General features: G+C 43.5%; 2 protein-coding genes across 5 annotated transcripts in view; one reads left to right on the top strand and one right to left on the bottom strand.

The window, feature by feature from the left end:
• The first annotated feature begins 1,472 nt into the window (after nucleotides 1-1,472).
• Nucleotides 1,473-3,899, top strand: grem1b (gremlin 1b). Its single transcript, XM_030443312.1, has 2 exons — nucleotides 1,473-1,757; nucleotides 2,210-3,899. The coding sequence occupies exon 2, from the start codon at nucleotides 2,211-2,213 to the stop codon at nucleotides 2,757-2,759; it is 549 nt and encodes a 182-aa protein (XP_030299172.1). The 5' UTR covers nucleotides 1,473-1,757; nucleotide 2,210; the 3' UTR covers nucleotides 2,760-3,899.
• An 869-nt stretch (nucleotides 3,900-4,768) lies between these two features.
• Nucleotides 4,769-23,913, bottom strand: part of LOC115565965 (formin-1) — a 56,991-nt gene continuing 37,846 nt past the window's right edge. For all 4 annotated transcript variants that reach the window (XM_030391673.1, XM_030391672.1, XM_030391674.1 and 1 more), the window contains 5 exons: nucleotides 18,929-19,021; nucleotides 14,076-14,127; nucleotides 9,302-9,451; nucleotides 6,784-6,865; nucleotides 4,769-6,690 (listed from right to left, as the gene is read on the bottom strand). In XM_030391673.1, coding sequence (XP_030247533.1) covers nucleotides 6,646-6,690; nucleotides 6,784-6,865; nucleotides 9,302-9,451; nucleotides 14,076-14,127; nucleotides 18,929-19,021 — 422 coding nt within the window. In that variant the 3' untranslated portion in view covers nucleotides 4,769-6,645. The remainder of the gene's footprint in view (nucleotides 6,691-6,783; nucleotides 6,866-9,301; nucleotides 9,452-14,075; nucleotides 14,128-18,928; nucleotides 19,022-23,913) is intronic.

The raw sequence follows: 23,913 nt of genomic DNA, 5'->3' as shown, positions 1-23,913 counted from the left end.
TTCCCTTGTAAATAATCTGAAGAGTAGACAGTGAGAGGCTGAAGGTCAAAATCATTGTGTGTGTGATTTATGCTTTTCATGTGCAGGAAGAGGTTGTGTTAAAATCCTCCATTTGTGCAGCAGCTTAATGACATTATGGCTGCAGAGATTATAGCGCAGTGTGTAGGCTGTTATTATATTAATATTATTGGTTTGATTCTGCACAGTCACGCGCTGCGTTATGATAACAGAAATATAACAGATTGGATGTTTGGGGTCGAGGCCATGTGTTCAGCAGATGAGTTCACGGACAGAGAGGACGGTGCGATGTTAGGAAGCAGAATACTCACCTGTCCCAAAAATGAAATGCATCAATATACAACAGTGAAATAAGGGAAATCCACCAACAGAAGAATTGCTAATTATTTATGTCATAAAGACAAATTAATATTCCATGAATATTCTGATCCTAAAATAATTTCAAAAATCGGATTTTTCTTTTAAATAAATAGCTCCATGGTTTGTTCATGTTTTGTTATTTCTAAAGTTGTAACACTTACCTTTAAACATAGTTATCAATGTATTTACCGGTGTTGCCTACATCATGTCATCAGGCGTTAATCCTTGGGCTGCCAGGTTGTTATAAATTCCTTCAGCAGGGCGCCTAATTATAATTTTTGACACTTACTACTTCGACGCAGTATGTAGTCACTTTACTCTTATTTGGACTCTATCCTTTGGTACAGTGTCTGGACCAAAATCAATGAATCAACAATTAATTGACGTTTTAACGCGAGACTTGCAGCTTACTAGAACGTGCAAACACTTACATTTCTTGTAATGATTAGGCTGCCAACATCTACAACAGCATTTTACCAATCATGAAGGACAAACAGAAAAATTGCATCTGGCAACCCGGAATTGCTCTTAATAACATTGATAATTGATTTATAGAGCGTGAGTAAATTATTTAATAACTTCTATTAGTGACGTTTTATAAACAATTTACAAAGGTGCCTTATTAGGAAGTAAACTCAATTTAATTTAACACAGTGGTCTATGCTTTGGCCGTGCAGAAATAAACTTCATTCAAAATCCCCAGTCTTCTGTTTCCATTTTTCTTTAATCATGCAGAAAAAAAACAGCTCTTGTTATTTTGAGGAGTCACATCTGTGCTGATGTGTGTTAACTTTACCGAGTTCACTCTTAAACTGCATGCTTGTTCACAGTTTGCGGGAGGACCGTGAATGCCTCCTTCCAGTTTAAAAAAAGAAAAAAGAAAAAAAGAAATGAGGATAAATGGCACAGATTCATCATCACGCTCCTTTCGATTCAAAATATCGACTGCTTTCCTTTTTCCATGTGCGCACAAACCTCAGGCCTGTCCGCTCTCTGCTCGTCTCCCCCTCTCTTCCTCCTCCTCCTCCTCTCTCCCTGCCCTCGCTGTTTCTCGGTTGTCTGCATGTCTTGAAGTGGGTTCAGGGAAGTGTTGAGGGGGCGGACAGTTTTGATTTTCTCTACATTGTGCTTAGCCAATAATGTAGAGGGAACTGTTGTGCACATCTCAGCTGGCAGACATTTAAAAGGGAGACAGTCCGGCGCTGCAGCAATTTGTATTAAACCCCCTTGCCCCTGTCTATGGAGCGGTTAGTCTCCCACCCATCCACAGCCCCGCCAGCGTTCAGTCGACAGCAGTAGGTGCCTATCACCTCGGGAAGGTGCCGTCGAGGACTGACAGGATCAGATCATCGCACTTGTAGCAGTGGAGGCTCGCGCAGGTGAGGGAATTCGGACTGTTTCTCCGCGCGCAACCGTCTTCCGCCACTTTCACTTAAAGTTTGTTTAGTTCAATGCTGATAGACATGACACAACTGCATGCTTGTCATCCAAATGGTGAGCATGTGTGGATACGTAGGTAGCTATTTAGTCATTTAAGAAAGTGTACTGCTTTCGGCTAAACCTGGAGCGCCCCTGTGCCTATTGATTGATGTCTAAACTTTTGTGCGTAATACACGAAACATTGTATTTTTCGCTCAGATGTTTAGACTGAGGTTTTTCAAATACAGAATCGATTGTTTTTGCACTTTAGTCTCGCTTTGCATTCCGCTTTACAGACAGGCAAGCTGTTTTCTGTGCGCTTTTACGCAGCGTAAAAGCTTTGACAGCTGTGCGTAACCCGTCCAGCGTTGAAACGGTGAAGGTGATGAATTATTTTCTTCTTCTCCCCAAGGATGGCCAACTCGACGCGTATCTTCTGCAGTATGGTTTTCATCATTGGGCTGCTATCCTCTCCCGTGGATTCCAAGAGAAACCGAGGTTCACAAGGCGCCATTCCTCATCCTGACAAAAACAACCCAAACGAATCGGAGCAGCAACCGCAGCCTCCGCAGGCGGGCTCCGGGTCCCGGCAGAGGCAGGGCGCATCCTCACCAGCCGACGAGGTGCTGGAGTCCAGCCAGGAAGCGTTGCATGTGACGGAGCGCCAGTATTTGAAACGAGACTGGTGCAAGACGCAGCCCCTCAAGCAGACCATCCACGAGGAGGGCTGCGTCAGCCGCACCATCATCAACCGCTTTTGTTACGGACAGTGCAACTCCTTCTACATCCCCAGGCACATCCGCAGGGAGGAGGGTGCCTTCCAGTCCTGCTCGTTTTGCAAGCCGAAGCGTTTCACCACCATGACGTTTACTTTGAACTGTCCGGACCAGCAGCCACCCACCAAGAAGAAGCGCATCCAGCGCGTCAAACAGTGCCGCTGTATATCCATAGACCTGGACTGAAGGCGCACAGAAATGTGTTGTATGCGTGTGTGTGTGTGTGTGTGTGTTTCATACTCTTATTCTTCGCTGTCAGGATTTTCGTTATCAAAAGAAGAAATGCTGTCACGCAGCCAGGAACACGTGCCTGTCTCCACCGAGGAGGACGCACCCATGAGGGCGCCCTACATGCGGCTTCTCCTCTTGCACGACGTGTGAATAAATGTGGACATGCAACTTATAAACCAGAGCTGAACCGCATTGACCATGTTTACCCCTCACCGGTTTGAAAACAAGCATCACTGCACGGGAACGCCGACTTGGGAGTGGGCACGTCTTACGCACGGCTTCCTCTCACCTGCAGAGGACTGCACCGCCCCGGTTTATTTACTCACTGCTCAAAACGGGAAAACATTCCTGCCCGATTTTAGATTTCTGTGTGCATATGTGATTGTCTAACTGGATAGTTTCCACTGTGTGGAATTCGATGGATAAAAGGGGGTTATTTGTAAATGAGAAAAAAATGTGATTTTATTTCGATAGTTCCAGAATCTTTCAAAGTTAATTGATTACTGTAAAGTCTTTTTTCCTTTTCTTCTGTAAGCTGGGTCAGTTGTAGAGACCGTAGTGTTTATTTGTTAGTTAAAACAGACGGTGTACAGCGGTGGTTTCTACAATATCGAGGTTAAATAGTTGTCAAATGTAAGGCCATCTTTTGATGTAAGCGGTTGGTTTTATCTCTTTGATTAAATTATCCATGAAAAAAAAAACCCCATAAAATAAACGGATGTTGGAATATCGTGCTTATCATCTGTTATTCTGCACCTGATGTGAAGGAGGACGGTGTTTTTGTCTCCTCAGACCTTGGGACACATTTCATCGTTAAACCAGTCAGTTTTACGAGAAAAGCGGTTACCTGCTCCAACTATCTCTTGAAATGGCGCCATTTAAACTTCACTAAATTTTGTTACATGGCTCACAAATCTGTCGGAGGGCTGAGGAGAGGGGAACACGGTGCTTAAACTCAAACGATGAGGTTTTTTTTTTTTTTTTTTCAGCCTGGAACGGCCCCAATTGATCTTTTCTTTCTTTTGTTTGTTTTTTTTTGTTGCAGATTTGTTCTTGATTTAAAATGGCAATAAAAATCACCAACGTATGATCCAAGCCTCAATCTGTGGGAGTATTCTGGGATGAGCCATAAGAGTCAAAAGCGTAAATCTATGGTCAGAAATACAACTTTTTTTTTTTTTAATGACTATAACTACTTAAATGTCCATTTTAAAAAGGCACAAAATGAATGTTGGTATTTTAGTGATACAACATTTAGGCTAAGACACAGAAACGTGCATCTCATTAAAGGTGCATTATGTAGTTTCGGGGGGAGAAATTTTAATCAGAAGAGGAACATCTTCACTGACTGATTCTCTGTTGCCTTGACAAACTAAATGAACAAACTTTGTTTTCATGGCAGGATAAACTGAATAATAAATCTGACCTTAAAAAGGGCAACACGCAGATTTACTTTGTTTATATTTGGCGGACCCCGCCACCTATCTGGCTTCAAACAGTGTTCTGGGAAACCTAATTTTCCGCTTGTTTATTCAGTTATGGCAACAATAAATATTTCTGAGTACTTCTGTATTACTACCTCATCGAAACTGTAAATATTAAAACTGAGCTTGAATTGCTTCCCCTAAAAGAGTGCCCCTTTAAATATCCCATCCCTCAAATCTTAAAACAAACCTCTTGACATGACAAACTCCTCGTGTTAGTGACGATAATCGCTTTATCTTAAAAAGGGCTCTTCCAGGAAAAGGTCTAATCGTCTTGGCTTTAAAACCTCACTCACAGTTTACTGAATGGCCTCGCTGAAAACAAAAAAACCCCCCCAAAAAAACGAAGCGTCAGATCCTTTATGACGAGTCAGATTTCTTACGTAAATATCACATTGGGCCAGCACAAATTCTGGCCTCCTGAACGCCCTTTCCTAATGGACGTGTTGACAGGAGGAATATTCAGAGAAATTGCTCCGGTTTGTTCGGCATCCAGTTGTTTATTCTTGAAATTTAAAACAATTCCATAAAATTACAGAGCACCTACATGAGAGCTACTGAAGGTTACATGAACCGATATACATACATACATACATACATATATATAGGTAGAGGCTACAGCAGTTCCTTGAGTTCATTTCGTCTGGTTTTCAAACCCTCTGAAGTAAAACAAAGCATTTTAAAGTTATGAAATATCTATTTCTTTATACAAAATAAATGGCACGAGACTTCGGAGGGTATAAAAAGTAATTCAAGGTGCAGATTTATGGATAGTCTGATACTGGAAGTCTCTCTGAGGTACAACGACTCGCTTCAGATGATATGCTCAAACGTTTCGACCCTCATCTCTCCAAAAATAACACCCACAAAAGTCTTCGTTCGATGCAAATTCCTCCATTTTCTGTAAATCGGTGAGCACAACATACATGTAACATCCGTGTGAAAATATATATCATTCATTGATCAGGCAGCTTCAATTACAACTCATAAAAAATACAGCTTAAAGGGGAACAAAGCTGATGATTTTCTTTTGGCATAAAATACATTTTTCCTTACATAAATAGACGATTCTTGAATCTTACAGGCGCGTGTGTAAATCTTACATTTGCAACAAAAAAAAAAAGAAATATGGGCGCAATTCACCTTTTTAGAGATAAAATAAACAAACACAAAACCCTAATAGCATTTCATTATCTGGCAATACAATTTGTTTAATCTGTTTAACAAGGAAACAATACGCTTGCATAGGGAAAGAGGTGCAAAAAAGTGCAAGACAATCCGAAATAAAGCACGCGGCTAGCATAACAGGGGAGTGCGACTTATAGAGACGTACAGCTAAAGTGCTTAAACGTGTGCCGGACATAATGAGATGCACAGCGCTCGATGGAAGATTAAGTTTTCATGACATAGGTTTAATATGTTGGGTTTAAAACTTGTTTTTACGTGTGTGTGTGTGTGTGTGTGTGTGTGTGTGTGTGCGTGCGTGTTTGGGGGCCCGAGGCTCGCTGCCAGCTTCTTCTCTTCTCTGGCCGTCACCCAGGAGAGGTCAGTCTGGTGCAGTGCTACACGATACAGTGGAAACCTCCACACACGTTTTTACACGTCTTCATCCGCGCATATCACCGCTTAACGCACGCTTCCCTGCCGATTCTACAACATGACATATTTACAAGACTCTTAAGGAGCCGTGGTGAATGGAAAGCTACTCGCTACAGCAAAATAGACACTGGGAGCTGCTTTTTTCTTTTTTTTTTTCTTTTACACCACTTCCACAGAGAGAGAGAGGCATTTTCCCCTCAGGCAGCTCTATCTGATACATCTTAAGACTTAGGATATGTAGGAGCTTCATCATTCTGCTGTCTGATGTAACGTCTACAGTCCAGAAAAGAAAATGGTTCCTCACAAGGAACCATTGGTGGACGTGTCAGCTGGCGCTCCTGCTGACCCTTTGAGACCTTTCACAAGCCGGGCGCTCAGAGGTCACGCCGCGCTGGATGAATGAGATCGACCTTTGGCCTTTAAGACTCTCATCACTTGGGGCTGTGTCAGCCATGCATCCCTCGCTGCAGGCCCGGCTTCTTATCTGTTCAGCAGACAGACGGAGCTCGACGTGAGGGTGGTGGAGTGTAGAGGTGGGGGTGGGAGATGGGGGGGCTGGGGGCGGGTGTCCAGCACTGTTAGTAGGGCAGAGATACGGCAGTACGGGTAGTAAGAGGTTTTATTGTGAGTCCGTACGGGGCAAAGGGAGGTTTGTTGTTGTTGTTGTTGTTGAGGCAGGTGGAAAACCGCAGGAGAGATGAGGCCTGCACACACTCTGATCTCCACCACTCGTTTCTTCTTCTGCCGCGCCATTTCGCTCAGCTGGACGGCACGCCGGCTTCCTTCTGCCGCAGCCTCTCTTTCTGTTGGCGGGAAACCACAAAAAAAGACAGAACTCAGTGCATCGAGCTTTCAGGATATTCAGCTTCTCCGCTGTGTGGAGATCAGGCTCTTACCAGACTGTTGGCGTTGATCTTCTTGGTTTCGACTCTCTTCTCCGCTGTGATCTTCTTGATGTTTTCTTGAGCTTCCTTCAGCCTGAGAATGAGACAAAAACCCCACATGGACTTGATATTTGCAGACCTTTTAAAAACAAACAAAAAAACTAGACGCTGAAAGCTTTGGAGCTAAATCAATAAAATATAGAGTCAGAAGCCTCTCATCACTGTGACCTTGTGAAGTTGTTTGTAAGAGCAAGACTATTATGCATCTCCCTCGGGCGCCCTGTGTTAAGGTGCCATGCGCGCGCGTGCGCAGCACACACACACACACACACACACACACACACACACACACACACACACACACACACACACACACACACACACACACACACACACACACACACACACACACACAGTATCCTCACAGGAGTTTGCGGTCAGTGAAAGCCCTCTAAGTGAGAAGCAGTAGAGAATGACAGTGGGTTGATGAGATAATGAGGCGGCCTTTAAAAAAAAAAAAAACAGACTTGGCTTTTTATGAGTGCGCAAACAGTATTTAAAATAAAGTTAATTGTACGTAAGCACAATCAGCTGTGAGTACTGTGGGACACGTTCGCCTAGTAAACAATTATGAGAGAGCGCATGGATGCACGGGCAGGCCTGAGGAATCTCGCAGAGAGAGAGGAAGGCTCAGCTCAAAATGTAGCTGCGTTAAATTGACTCAAAATAACCCCAAAAGACCCCTGTTGAATTGTGTCGTGTTATTCAAGGTAACAGTGAATTTCATTTGGTCGGCCGGTGCTATAACTTTTGGGGAAACTGTTAATGAGACTGAAGGAGAAAGACAGGAAATGTGACTAAACGTAATGTGACATTTTAAAACATCAGCTACTCCACGAACATTTCTGTCTACGTTGCCCAGATAGAATTTCATCAGCAGTGTTTTAGCGATGAAGACAACAACTGCCATGATCCCACGCTGCTTATGTCTTTTATTTTCAGTGGGGAGGCCACTGGTGGCAGGAATTACAGACTGTGTGCTTAAAGTGTGGAACTGTGTTACATGTAATTTTCTGAGCGTGAATAGCCATGAACACACCACATGATACTTAAAACTACAACCCAAAAACGACAATCTCGCCCACTGAACAAAAACATCTGTAAGACATCTTTTCAATGTTCATTATTCGGTAACAGATGTCTTAAAAACTTCTTGTGATCAGAATCAAAGTTTTGACGAATTTTTCCTCCACGCAGCAAAACATACACCTTGAATCCCGAGCCTCGACCTCAGTGGCCTTTATGAAGCATGATCTTTACCAGGTGAGCCATTTATCAGCTTTATTAAATACCACATTTTGGTCATCCAGCCTTCATCAGGAAGGCTATTGTTCCAAAGCTGGATCACGAAAAGATTGAAGAAGATGTCTAAAATCACACCATAAAAACTTTAATTATAAAAATCTCTAAAATTATCACTCTGACATCAATAGTGAATGTTTAAAAGACATCACAAAATTGTTATTGTGGCTCTCCACTGGACGTCAATCTTTAGCCTTTGATGAAGTTGAATTGTCGTCTTTTTGAAATATCTTGCTCAGTGGGTGACAAACCGCTTCTCTCCTCTCCTCTAATTGCAGTCTTGTTGTCGACCCTGCCTGTGCAGCGCTCCTGCCCTTTGGGCTGCATGTCCAGCATCATTACAGTGTTTATCAGTTCTCCCGTAACGCGCTGCCCTTAATGGCCACAGGCCCCCGTCCGCTCGCTAGTAAAGCCAGGCGGCCGCCAGGAGGGTCTGCTGTCCCCTCAGTGGAATGCCCCCCCCCAACACGACGCCTCAGGTCAGAGGAAACATCATAAATTCAGGCCCTTGGTCCTTCAGACACAGGGCCGAGGCCTCGGCTACTCCCGTTTGCCTCCTCTTTGATGGCCTCCCTCTACGCTTTAATTCCAACTCAGCATCCGAGCATCACTCCTGTGCAATTATTGCCAATAAGACATGATGTCCAGAGGTCATTAAGCACCTTTCAGAATGTGACGGAGACAAGAAGTCTGACGCGAGGATGAGATGGTTAAGCCTCAGTGATATTGGACACTAAAAATCAAGATTTGTAGAGGATAGTTGTTGTTTTTTTTTAAAGACCATCACATAAAGGGGCATTCCAGCCATTTCGCAATGTTCTTTCATTATGTTGAGGGGTCTAACAAAAGGCAGATGAGCGAAAGAATGATCGTATTCTACGCAGCAGAGACAGAGATATACAATTCTTACCCCCCCATTATGGTTCAAGCTTTAAAAACACCGTATTCGACATTTCCCAGAATGCAACTCAATATTATCTTTAATAAGGCCCTTCCTGCCACTTCATTTTAAACTCAATACGCATCTTAAATTTGTGGGGTTTTGGTAAAAAGTCTCAAGTATCTGAAAGAGAGACTTTGTAAGAGCTATAGAGGACAAAGGACAAAGTCTTTATGTCTTAGACAGGGAAAGTAGGAAAGAGAGCAACCTCACTAGTCTCCAACTCACCTCTCCTTGGAGATGTTCTTGCTCTGTTTTATCCAGGTGTTCTTGAAGTCGTTGCAGAATTCGTACCAGAGCATGAAAACGTAATTCGGTGCCACTTCCTTCTCCCCGGACTTCGGCTTCACCCCAAAGTAACTCACCGTGTCCTGGAAACTGCAGGGAGAAAACAGAGCGGAGGCACAAATGGTGTTGTCTTATTACACATAAACACTTATAAATAACCCCGAACATAAATAATCGTGCGTTGCGGTAAACCACTCCAGAATCACAAGACAAAAAGTTATGAATAGGAAAAGGGAAGGAGTACAGAGATGTAAAGGCGTGTGTGCCTGAGAAAAGAAAGAAAGACGAGAGACAGCGCACACAGAGAAATGATGGATGTAGCCGGGCGGAGAGGCGAGAAACAGAGCTGGACGGAGAGCATCCACCCTGCTGGGCCACGGGGGAGAGCTAGTAGCGGCGGCTCCATTATCACATTGACCTCCACAGCCTGCAGGGGAAAGACTGCCAGAGGAGACGGAGACAGCCAAGAAACAGGCGGCTGCTCCTCCACACAAACACACTCAACAACCGACACACACACACACACACACACACACACACACACACACACACACACACACACACACACACACACACACACACACACACACACACACACACACACACACACACACACTCTACTGTGAAACTCCTTCAGCTCCAGGAACATATTCACTGCCAGACAATCTCAGATGTGAATACGATCTGATATATGCACATGTGAGCCCACTCAGACACACATCAGATGTTACGCGAATCAACAGATTCTGGAGGTTTTCTCTACCGATTGTAACCAAATCTTAACTCTTTGCGAGGCGCTCAGCGGCACGCACAGGGCATGAAAAGCAGCCCGCTGCGCCAGATTCCCTCCCCAGACCGAAACATGAAAGACATTTTCGAACCCCTGCCTGTCAGAGAGTTGACAAAATGGGGCTATGATTCAAGGGATGCTCCCTGTCCCATTGACACACAGATAGGCTCTGACCTCCAGATGCTAGGTGGCTCTTTTTGCGACGCTAATCTAAGACATGTTTGTGCTGAAGTGAAACGGTGCAAATATGCTGCCCAGACGGCCTGCGAAAAAAATCTGGAATAAAAAAAAAAAAAAAAAAAAGCCTTCTTCGCGAGCCTGCTTCCCATTTCCCAGTGATGCGTCATTTTTGCTCACAAAGAGGAGAGCGCTGTAGATCATCCTACAAAAAGAAATCAGAGGCTCCGGGATGTTTAGATTCACCGAACAGACCTTCCGCCCAGGTATCTGTGCTGCGGCCGGCCTGGTCTGGCATGATGAACAGGGTCTCTCCTCCATCAGCTCCTCTCCTGACCCTGGGTCATCATGTCAAAGCATGCACAAATCAAGCACCAGCACCCCCCCCATCCCCCTTTCCCTCCTTTTACTCCTCCTGAGCACATGCAACAAGCAGATACACAACGCTTCACTCAAAACAGATGCAAACACTCTCACACATGCCAGTATACCTACGAGACATAAACAAAATCAAGCGGACCTTTGTTTGAGCGCGGAACAATTACACTCACATGCGCGCACTCCTGCAATCCACGCTATGATGCCATTGCCGTGAGAGGGTTTACTGCGGCACCCACAGCCGGCATTCCTCACTGACAGCTATAAAAAATAAAAAAAAGACCCATTACAAAACCATGAGAATCAGGAAATATTTAGCCAGGCAACTCTGCATTCCTTTTGTTTCCCCCAGACAAGAGGTTAGAGGAGTAAACTTTGTGTTGTTGTCCGATTCTGCAGAGGGAACCGAGTTTCGTTTCTACGTGCCGTCACACAACACCCGGGGAAGGATAACACGCCGACTGGCATCTATAAAACCATAACTGTGTGGTGACTGTAGAGGAGGCAAGTTGGGCCAAATGAAATTGAGCATGATGTGCGAGAAAGGGAACTTAATGAGACGGAACTGAGGACAGAACCAGAAAAACCTCAGTGGAACCCAAACACGAAGCAGACAAATTAGGACTGCATGTTGAGGAAAAAGGCACCGGCAGCTGCCACGGGCGGGCCGCTCCGCAGAACTCCAAATAACACAGCTACAGAACGTTATAAAAATGATCAGAACGGACTGGATTGGGATGTCATGCTCGTGAAAATGATGCAGGTGTTTTAAGAAGCTGACGCATATTTGATACGGGTGCAGAAACAACACCTGAGCTTTAAAACCAAGACGATTCTCACGCTTTTTTCCAACACTTACGACTGAAGAATGTCAAAAAAACAGTTTTGAAAACGGAATCCAAACTTCTTAAATATTAAAAGTGGTGTCTGATCACAACAAACCGCACAAAATTGTCTGAAATAACAGTCTATGACTGCAACGGCCTGATCAAATAGTGAAGCCACATCAATTTCATTTACAATATCAATAACCTACAAATAACTTTCAGGGCTTTACAGCGGCTGAAACAACTAGTTATTTAATCAATAAGTCAATTCACAGAAAATACATGGGGAGCTATGTCACGATTAATTGTTCACTTTAATATTGTTGTATTCTTTCCTGGTTTAAATGTATTATATTCGAGTTTAGTTGGCTGTTTCTGGAGATTACTGTGGAGTTTTTTTCCATATGTTGTCACATTTTATATAACAAACCCTCAACCAAGAAAATAATCTGCACATTGATCAATCAATAATGAAAATAATCTTCAATTATTTGACAGTTTCTGATATGGATGCATTTTGGTTTAAGCCAGCAGCAGTTCCTGTCAATATATCCAGAAACTGATTCAGATCCAGTCCTACACGCTGGTTGACTCACAGGCGTCTAAACTCACTGACTCCTCACGAGGCCGAGGTATGAGGTGGCACTAAGGACGTGTTGTCCGTTTCCTTTATTAGCGGCGAGCAGTTGTGTTGCTTCCACTGCTGCCGTTGTGTGCGTCTGTGTGCGAGGATCCTTCGTCCAGCGCAGATGTGAGAGCCCACCCAGGGCCCGGTGAGCCCGCTGACGCCCATATTCATCAACAGCGTGTCACTTTTACGAGGTGGCTCTGTGGGAACCTGAGAAAAGAGCCCCCCACCTCCTCACCCTTCCCTTGCTCCCTCCTGCTCTACCTAGCGCCAGTCGGCCAGCCCCCCTCTATAGATGAAATTAAAGGAAAACTTCATTAAAGGCAAAAGGTGCTGTCAGCCGTGGGGCCCTTTTGATCAATACTCCAAGTTCAACGCCTTCATTACAGTGGTGTCACTCATGCAAACACACACACACGCGCGCGCACACACACACGTGTCAGTCTCGTTCAGCGGATAGAGATATCACTTTATGTTTAGGGCGGGGGGTGAGGGGCCAGGACACAGAGCGAGAGGTGCAGTAGTCCCTCAGCGATTCTCTTGGCTTAAGAACAGGAACATGAAACAGAACAGTTTGTAACCGTTGCCTGAGTTATAGTTTTGTCCAAAGCAATCAACTTCCTAATTGTTTACAGTCTCCATTTCCCTGCGTCCGGGCCTCTTTCACTTTCTCCTTTATGTGCGTTTCGTGATTTATTCTGGAAGTGGGAGCGTTACGATATAAAGCAAACAATCCTGCTCTCTATCCAAACAAGGCAAAAATAATCTATTTGCTTTGTTTGTCTGCTCCGCCATCTTTTTCCAATATGAAATGTTCCAGATATGATTTGCGCTCGGCGGCGAGCTCGGCGGCTGCCAGTGTGTGTCTTGAGCCTATAAATCAGATGCCTCTCGGACAACTCTCAGGAGTCTCCTGCACAAAACATGGCAGATAAGAATGATGGAAAACTGCAGGGGAGGAAACAGGCTTAAAATACTGTATGCCTTACATTACGGGTGTGTAGAAATCCACCGCCATTTCTGGTGAGCCTGTGCATTTTGTCTATCAGTCTTTAAAGTAGACATATCATACACATCTTAAGGTTCATTATATTATTTTGGGTTACTACTAGAATATGTTAATGCTTTAATGCTCAAAAAACACATCAGGTTTCTCATACTGTCCAGTGCTGCAGCTACTCCCCCTCTGTCTGAAACACTCCGTTTAAGCTCCTGTCTCTTTAAGGCCGCTCCTCCTGAATACCCAATCTGCTCTGATTGGTCAGCTCACACATGCCTGAGTCAGCACTGCTAACAACAACAACAACAACAACAACAACAGAGCAGCTGTGCTAAATTAATTCTGCCAAACTATATGTTAGACACAAAATATGGAAATGTGTGACAGAGTGACGTGGTGTGATGTCACAAAAGTCACTGAATTACAGGTGGGACTACTGACGAGGCGTTTCAGGTGCTGCGTTTTCGGTAGGAAAGAGGAGCTTCTGTTGGTGCAGACTTTGACCTCAACTTTTAAGATATTTAACACTGAAGGAAAGGAAAAAACAAAAAGCACTACATGTCTCCTTTAAAACAATGTATATATTAACTGGAGCTTCATCCTGCAAAATAAACCTCATCCAACTATCACGTCTTGTCAAAGTTGGTTTGCAGTTTAGGAATTTCTCAGAAACCTTATCAGCTGATGCCAACAACTGTGTACAACTAAACAAATAAGACGCATTGGTGCTATCTCATTCCAGCTATGTTATCTATGTGAAGCATGCTAAATAACACCGCTCTGTGACGTTAGAGCCCAGAACATTTGGCAGAACTCTCCGTTGAGGGATGAAATCCACAGGAAATTATAAATATTTCCTACCCAAACATTTTCAAACGCATCTCAGCCTGAGGTTGTTAAGGTCCGTCTCCTACCTTTTCTGTGCTGCATTGAGTCGGTCCTCTTCAGATGAGTGCTCCGTTTGAGCTGTAAGAAAAATAGAAAATATTGGATTAACAAGATCATGTGGCTTTTGGCGACATTCATTTCCTTCGACAGCCACTGGGAACTGATCCCAGGAGTCCATAGGGGGGCGCTGTGTTCACTAGCCATCCTCAGGATTAAGAGAAGAAGAAGGGCTCTGAGTTGACATGTCGTTGACGCAGCGAGTGTGTTATCCAAGTGACAGTTCAGCACATTGTAAAGTTTGACGTGCCTCTGCGCATTGACGTAGGAGAGTGAGAGTCTGTGACGCCCGGGTTCGGGGCGGGGAGTGGTGGTCTGTTTGAGGTGTGTGTGTGTGTGTGCGTCAACGTGCGTGTGCAGGTTTAAGCAGAGCCGACGCCGGGGCGCAGGGTTGAGCAGAGAGGCTTGAGAACTGGAGGCTCCTGTGGACTCCTGCCATGTAAAAGTGTCTAAATGCAAGGCAGATGTGTGCGGCGGGCCAGGCCGAGGTGCAAGAATTTATCTAGGGCCAGAGAGTGCCTGTGATCTCAGATTTATTGCATTTTTCCAGATTCATCCTTTTTACAATGATGGGGGGACCTTTCCTACTTGAAGATTTAAGAGCGGGAAGTCTCCAAAAAATTGTTCAAAGGCAGGTTTGGGGGTCTTTTGGGAGAAGGTGAGCTTAAGCCTCCGACCAACCACCCCTTTTACTTTTACTCTTTTTTTTTTTTTCTTTTAACATGTATGTGGGCAAGGGGGCTGAGGTAAACCTAATGAAGGGAGGTTGTGGCCATGTCTGGGATAGAGGGAGGTGGGGGGGGAGAATAGAGGGGCCGTGACCAATGGCGTTAGTCTCAGTGGGGGTCAGGCTGGCGCCTGAGGTACCCCTCTGGTGCGACTGTGCAGAGGTGGCACTGGAGCCGAGAGGCTGGGGGAGAGAGAGGGAGAGAGTGGCCAAGAGAGAGAGAGAGGATGTGTGAAGTTTCTCTTCCTCCGCTCCCCGTGTAAACATGAAACCAGTAGTCGCTAACTAGAAAGTTATGAGATGTGCATGCTGAGAGGGACAATAAATTAGGGCTTTAAAACCCTGACACACTTTTCCAAACCGCTGCTACACCGAGCGGCTAGATAACAAAGAGACGGAGGGCAGTGCGAGAGGGATGCTGAGGGGTTTCCACATAGCATCCCTCTCCGTTTCCCTACACAGATGCGACTTGAAAGCAACATCAAAAACAGGCTCCCTCGGACAGGGGAAATTCTACTTTATCTACGTAATTCACAGTCATCTGAACAAGTGGAGTTTTTGGTTACCAGGTCTGACTCACTGACAATAAAGGAAGCGCGAGAATGCGATGATGAACGTGTCTTTCCTAAGAGGAGCTGATGGAATGAGACTTGCACAAGCGGAGATTAAAAGCAGGAATTTGTTTTCAATTAGTCATGGCTCCGATTCAAGACGAGAAATATGCCCGTCAGTGTATCCCCAGAGGTTTCAAAGAGCTCCTATTAAAAAGGGAAAACACAAAAGGTGGTTGACGAGATGTTCTGATCTTGGAGGCTTGTTTTGTTTTTTTCCCCAGATACACCTTAAGGAATAATTCGGAATGCTGTCTTGGTAGAGCGACAGAAACAGATTGCAGGCAAGGTTTTCTGACTTAACAACGTATAACTATAACGACTTTGCTTGTCCCGTCACTTCACTGGGTCTGAGCCGAGCGACAGCCTTACAAGAGAACGGATCACTGGGTTTTCAGAGGTATCCCCTGTTAGATCTGGTAGAGATCACACAGGCAAGTTTAAGAGGCAGAGCGTGGGGCGTTTGGGTTCACCTGCGGGCCCTGCTGTGAGCTCCTCCACAGGCTGCGTTAAGGGTCAGCGCAACTTAGAAACACAATTCTCAGCACTCCATCCGCTGATTCACTGGTGCACTTTGATCCTCCTGCATGCGTAAGAAGTTATGCCATTTCTTACCGGTTAATTTCAATATCTCAAAAAATCATGTGTCAAACACATGCATCCGCGGTCGGCCTCCCGAGCCTTTTACCTGGTTGAGAAATTCGCCCGCTCACCGATGAGTCAGAATTTAAGAGGCCCGGGCGCACTTTGATGTGAGAGCTGTTGCTTTGTTTCGCCTTTTGAAGTCATGGAATCATCACGAACGATGATTACACAGCGCTCCTCCCGGAGCACGGGCGAACGCGGGCTCGAGGAATTCTGTTTATGAAAGAAAAGGTTTACAAGTATTCCACTGGGAAGTTTATGTTGAAGATGTGCCTCTCGCGGAAACCAATGCCGTTTTGTAGCCAGTGGCAACAACAGTGGTTTTAAAAAGGCTTTCAAATATTCTATACTGAGAAAAAGCTCACGGGGGGGCTTTGGCACTCGGGAGCACTAAAAGGTGGATAAACTAACTACAACAATGCCACGGCACATCTCCCTCTCTCTCAGGAGACACACTTGGTATGCAATAACAAACATCTTTTCTGGAATTGCGATGCAAACATGGACTTTCCCACAAATTCTCACAGTCCGTCGCCAACATATGGCTACAATCTCCCTGCGAGATACCTCATGTGACTCTTTACGATGAGGGAGTTTGTTCTTCGACGCTCTGAAGTAATGCAGGCAATTAGTTCTTTAATGAAGTCTACTGCGTGTCTGACGGGACACTTTCCTTGATCAGTAAAACTTTGGGAAGATGTTTCAGGGACACTTTCACACACCTCTATTGGTATCTAGTCATGCAAGTAGTTTTGAGCCCTTTTTTGCTCAGATTTCTGCCCCTACAGTAGTTTAGAGGGATTGTTTCTGGAAAGAAAGCATGCAGTTAATTCCTGCAAACCAACCCTTTGAGAAAAAAAAAAAATGCTGTGCTTCAGTTTCCCTCTGGTCTATATTGTGGACCAACCCTGATGTCACCCACTGGTTTGTCAGCTACTCTCTTGACGCCTCGAGCGTGGCATTATGCCCTTTGCCATCTTGTTTTTTTGGAGACGTAAGCCACCATATTTGGGAGGAGACATGCTGTGGAGGCGACCCATCAATCACACCACTCTCTAAAGCACCCCCCTGCTTTATTGTAAATTTTACTCTGAATTGAACCATCATTTACTAAATGAACATCATGCTGTATTGAAGAAGACTTGAAACTAGTGATTGAGACCTTAAACTCATCAGGAAACGGTTTACCGAGGTAATACATCAAGCGAGAAGTTGGTTCATTTCCTCATAAGCTTATATATAAATCGTGCATCTTTTTGAAACCAATCACCCCTGATGGCTATTGAAAGACTGAAATATGGGCTTGCCTGAATCTTGCATACAGTCTGTAAGTCCACAGCCTTTTGTACAACCTTGCAATTGACAGTCTTCTTGTCTGATAATTGCAACTTTATTCAGGTTAAAAACACTTTTTTTCTCCCCTCTTGTCTTGGATTCTTGCCCAAAAGGCATCAAAAGAAAATATCAGAACTGGTCAACTGAGCACCTTTACTGTTTATCCAGGCACGGCTGAATCACTGATGTGACAGTGGGAGAAAGAAATGTGGTAAACCAAGATGCCTTAATGGCATTCACTCAGATGCAGAAGAAGGTTTGTGTATAATAAAGCTTCGGTGAAACAAACGCAGAGGCACAACTGGGTGTCTAATGTCCAGCGTGGACCATCACTTCAATGACAGGGGCGCCACAACTCATGGAAATGTGTACACGGTCACCTTCATCAATTAACAAAGCGAGGCACTAAATCCTCTCGCTCTACCGCTCGTTTCCTGCTACAGTGATGAAGGTTGAAAGGGACTTGGATCTGCAGGGATTTCTTCTTGGTCGCAACTAGAACTATATCGAAGGGGCGGTAAGGACGAGAGCAGGACCAGAGTCTGCGTCAGAGAGGGGGCAGATGGGGAGATGATCGGAGTATGTCAGGGGAAGCTCCTGCTCCTGTCCCGGTGGTCCCCGGGCCCGATCCACTGAGGCCGGCCAGTCTTTACAAGGCCGCAGCCAAAGATGTCCCGCCAGCTTTATGGCAGCCGAGAGTACATGAGAACCATGTTAGAGGCAATGTGATCCTTTCTACAGGCCTGTGCACTCCTGTCCTCATGCTGTCTTACAGCGCACCGAGACGCCCTCTCTCAGCAAGAACAAGAACACTACACACACACATGCACACACTGAGAGGCAGATTCTGCACCACCCAGCTGACTGTCTGACATGGCAAAAAAACATAATTATACCTTCCTCTTTTTAAAAAGGTCCCATGCTGTGTGTCTGGGTGAGAACGGGGCTTTTCTAGCTCTGTAAGCCCGCTTTCATGACTATCTCCTCGGCTGTAAATCCTCTGCCCAAATGAATGTTTCATCTTTGAAGGCACTGAGAATTTTCACTCTGGGGGTCCTTAAAAACTTTACGTGAGACAGGCCGGCTCAGGACTGAGGGCAATTATTGTGCATTATTTTTGGTGGAGACGTAGAAGATGGAACAATTTTTGCCTCCTCTTGATTGACAATTTTTGGGATTATAGTCAGTGAAAGAGTGCACATACAGGTTACACTTACAGCAGGTGTGTGTGTATTGGGGCAGCATGTAATAATCAACGATTTCCTAATGAAAATATATTTTGCAGTGTTCCCGTGTGCATTCGCGATTTCCCCCCAAAAATTTAATTAAAACGTTTCATCAACTAGACATCAGCTACATCATTAAAGTTACATTTATTACAATAAATAGTAAAAAAGCAAATATGATACATACTTCCTGCCAGTGAACCGTATAAGGAACAATATTTCAATAATGTTTCTTCGTCGACAGTTTTCACACAGATACAAATCTGTTCTCGACTCACCAGAGGTGAGAAATCTCTCCATCTTCTCCTTAAAGGGCTGCAGGTTGTCCTCCGACGAGTTGGCACACACCTTCTGCACGTCTTTTTCTCGAGCTGGCAGAAAGAGCAGAAGACAGAATGGAGGGAAATGAATGATGATATAATGGGAGGAAATTGACTTGATAAAGGGGGAGGAGACAAAAGGGTCATTCAGAGATATAAAACAATTAAAAACATGGCAATTAAAGTTAAGCACTGGGAAATTAGGTCAATAAAAATGTCGCGAGAATAGATGAGATCACTTTAAGGAAAAGAAAAGTTCTCTATTGTTATAATCTTCTTTTTCCATGACCTTCCTTTTGATGTTTAGTGTCTTGAGAAGTGTGATTTCAAACACAAAATAAATGCACAACACAAGGCCACAGACACACACTCCTTTTTAAATGAAAACAGCAATGCAAGGAGACAAAACGTTCGCCCCAATGATTGAATAGGACATTTCTTTTCACTTTTAAGCGATCCAATTTAAATTTCTGAAACAGAAAACGAAACATTTATTTGACTTATTTAATCTTTTTCCTCCGAGCCGCTCATTTAGACGGACACCATTACTGGAAGGCTTCCTGTGGATTACATATCAGTAACACTCGAGTGTTGTTCGGCATGTTGTTGCTGTTGCTGATGTCTTAATATCGCACATGTGAGCGCAGCAGATGTGTTTGCCGTTTGTGGACGGGTGTTTTCCGTGCGGCGCCAAATGACCCAACTCACACGAGCTCAGAGGAAACAGCCGTGACTGAGCGTGTTCCAGCCGAACCTTTCCCCAATTTCCTCTCAACTGTAAGCCCGGGTTACTACACACACACACACACACACACACACACACACACACACACACACACACACATACACACACACAGACGCCTGGTGAAAGAACTTTGCCACATTCCTCCAACCTGTAAGTCATTAATGGCTGCAATAAATACCTTCACTTGCTTATGACTGCATAGCTAAGTAGTTCTGCAACACAACAAGAGCATTAACAGGTCTGGCCGATGTCTCACTTCTCACTTCGTTGCTGCTTTTAGATCCATTTTGGCTCTCATGTGCTGCACCTGCAGCTCCGTGAGCTCCCTCGATTACATCTTTTATTTATTGGCCGTCCAAATAAATCAGACAGGAAGCGCGACGCCCGAGCATTAAAAATTGAGGAGTAACGACGTACAGCCTCGCAGTCTGGATTCCAGGGCACTCTTCTTCGATTTCGTGGACGGCGAGAGCCGGTGGTTCTCGAAACAAGAAACAGGAATCAGCAACCATACAAAACATGACAACCAAAATATCCTGTTTGGACAAACCGCGTTTCCTTACCAGAAATCCCCCAACTCAAAAAGACCCATTAAAACAGTGTTCAAAACAGCAAGTCTACAATTTAAAAGGCGGCTCTCTTCCAAATGTGGTCCAGACAGCAAAGGCCACAAGGAGGAAGCCCACAAAAACACAGCAGCTGTAAAGAATAAAACTAAAACCTTGTGTTTGAGACAGACATTGTCTTGGAGTGATAAAACACTTTTCGGAGGAGGATTCTCCGGCGAGTAAATGGCCGACGCCATGCATCAGGTTAGACGGAGGACCTTAAGGGCCTTCTCTCCAAATATCGAAAAATGTTAACTTTATTGGTTACAAATGAAGCCAAAATTGTGTGTCAGTGGAACAGTGAGCGTCAATGTGTTGCTGTTTTGCATAAAACAGGCCCCACAAACTTTAATGGGACAAAACCGAGAGAAACCCAATTCAGCAAAAGAGAAAGTTGCGGTGATGCTTCAATCTGGTTTTTCTTTTTTTTTTTATATGTCTCACATTGTCAAGTTTTTATTTCTAAAGTCTGTATGTATTTATTTTTATATTCAAGGGCTGGCTAAATATGGCAAAAAATAAAATAATGAGAAACAGATATTGTGTCCTTTGTTCATGTGGGCTTACATGGCTTTACTGTATTCGGAATAGTTTTAAATTGTGTTTTTCTCAAAATGTAGACCAGGCATGTAATTTTGACTAAATGGCACATTGTCTCCGAAATTAGGTAGAGTCAAAGTATAAAGTAGTGATACTTAGTGAAAACATTGTACTTTTCACTGCATTACATTTATGAAATAACTTTAGTTATTGGTTACTTTGCAGATTAAACGCTGCATCAGAGCCAAAGTAGCACATTTCTGAATAAATTCCATTTATATTATCATCAAACACAGATTCCCATCAGCTGAAAAGAAATGCTGAATCAGATGTAGCCAGGTCGACAACCAATCATCCCATAATACTCAATATGTACATAGATGTTAATATATGTAAATGATACTAAATTATATTCATAGACAGAAAATTACTTTTGATACTTTTACTCAATATCTCATGCAATATTTCAACACCACATCTTTATTTTCATTGCACTACATGCATCACTTTCTGATGTTCAATAAGCTAAATCTATTACAGATCACCATGTGTAAAAAAAAGCTGACTCATTTTAGATCCATTTTATTTATTCTATTTTGTGAAATTTGATGCCCATTTTATTCTAAAAAAACATTTCATTTATTTATATTCATTTGTATTTACTATTTTTTTTCTCTCTTTTTTCTTAGTTTGGTTGTTTTTGAACAATGACAATAACTTGAAACTTGAATCTTCACTCTATTTTTTTTCTTTTTACAATAAAGTGAGTGAGCAGCATTTGATCTTAAGGTAAAAGTTCAAAAGCAAAATTACAATTTTGATGTAAAAAAAATTTAGAATCGAAGTAAAATAAAAGGAGTACAAATTTTTAGAAATTAATATCAGATATCCTGAATTAACATTGTGACTATTATTGTAGACATACATATAGGTAAATGTTGAGACTTATATTGAAATGCAGATACATACACACGTTTAAAAATATGACGTTAACAGTCACAATATATTTACTGATGGACTAATAAAAAAAAAAAAAGGGTAAAAAGTAAGTGCTATTTTTTTTTTTAATTAGTTGAGCCTAACAGCCATTATGTTCTGGTGAATCAAACCTTAACTATGCAGATATATTAATATTTTTCATTGATCAAATCATTATGAAGCATCAAAAAAACAAATGACTCTTATCCACAGATATCAAAATAATATTATTATTATTATTATTATTATTATTATTATTATTATTATTATTATTATTATTATTATTATTAATAATAATAATAATAATACATTTTATTTGATGGCGCCTTTCAAGTCACCCAAGGTCACCTTACATAGAATAAAAGCATAAAATAACAACATCAAACATTATTAAAACCAAACAATGACCTAGAAAAAAGTGTAGTGCACAGTGACAAGTTAGAATGAGTATGCCAGTTTGAACAGGTGGGTTTTGAGTTTGGATTTGAATGTTGCGATGGAGTCTGACTGTCCATTTCATAATGTCAGACATGAATGATGCAATACAATTTGTCACAAGCGACTGTGCTTCAACTGCGCTTAACCTGAAAAAACCCACAAGAAATCAGGGCTCACCCAGCTTGAGCCAGAGGTACGACGAGCCCCCCTGTGGGAATGAGCAGAGCGAATCAGAGCTGATGCACAGCCATCATATCTGAATGGGAGAGAGAGTCGAATGCTATTGCGCAACTTGAGGTAACATGACGACGAGCTGCAGTGGAGTAAACGGGAAGAAAAACAAACAAGGCAGCCAGACTTCTGCTCCACGATTTACCCTGTGTGGTTTGAGAAAATGGGCCACTCTGATGTCAATATGATTTTTACTGCAGTAAGCAAGAACCCCCCCCCCCGGCTACCAGGAAATCACAACACACCAAACAATGCATGACTGTGTTAGGGAGGATTAAAAAAAACCAACCGAAATGGATAAAAAGTAGATTTAGAGCCTGTGGAGCACCGCAAGACGAGGGGACGAGCTGTTTGATGAATGTTTCAGTCTCAGATATGTGGCCTGAACACGTAGTCGCTTCCTGTCTCTGTAGCTCTGGATCATTATAAGACACTGAGGGAGAAGACGAATACGATGATACGCAGGTGATTCCTTTTTTTCTGCATGTTGTTGTTGAAAAAGGACGGGTTCCAGCTCAACTACAGCTCCAACTGATACTATAATTCACTTCAAATAGTGTTTTTCTTTGGACAGTATTTCACTTTTTCAGAGGTTAAACCAATACAGCGCTCCAGCCCTGGTCTGCTCTAGTATTTATACCTGGAAAAGTGAATTCTCTCACTGATCCCCAATTATCTCCCTACACAGCGGACCGTCACGACTTCCAGCTCCTCTTCCTACGAGCTGAGGGCCTGCTATTCCCCTCTCGGCGAGGCCAGCCAGGAGGCTGCCTCAGTAGGAGAAGGTGAAGCTATCTCTTCCCCTTCCCACTCCACATAAATCAACCCATATCCATCGGAATTAAACCCTTCTCCTACAATTTTGCAGGACAATAGTGTGCTGACGGGTAGAAACATCAGGCAGGAGTTGGAGAATATGAGGTGGAGCACAACCCGTGCTGAAATTTGGATGTAAGCGGCATCATCATCAACATCACACCAACTACCATTTTTATATTAATATTTTGACATCTTTATTTTTAAAAAATTGGACAGATCTGATATAAAATTGCAGACACACTCAGCTCAGATTTTCTTGACTCACTAACCACAACAAATCTATGCCAAATACCTCAACATTCAGCATGACTTTTTTCTCTTTTTTTTGGGGGGTCAGACAACTGTACTCCAGCGAGCCCACTTCACACATGCCGTTCCGAGCGGAGTCTCCGTCGTAAAACAGGGCTCAGGCTAAAGGCCCTGCCTGAACCTGACATTAAAGGCCATTTAAAATCAGGACACTGTCTGATTTGCCACAGTGATGAATGCCTAACCTGGGCCAGGCCTTCTGTGAAACACTAAACTCCCCTGAGCAGCAAATGAGCTCTGACTGTTTCTTTTTATTTGATCCTATTTCATTCGGT

The sequence above is a fragment of the Sparus aurata genome, chromosome 16, assembly GCF_900880675.1.
Source record: "Sparus aurata chromosome 16, fSpaAur1.1, whole genome shotgun sequence".
NCBI classification, from domain to species: Eukaryota; Metazoa; Chordata; class Actinopteri; order Spariformes; family Sparidae; genus Sparus; species Sparus aurata.
Note: the sequence above shows the minus strand (reverse complement) of the source record. Positions and strands in the feature narration are given on the sequence as shown.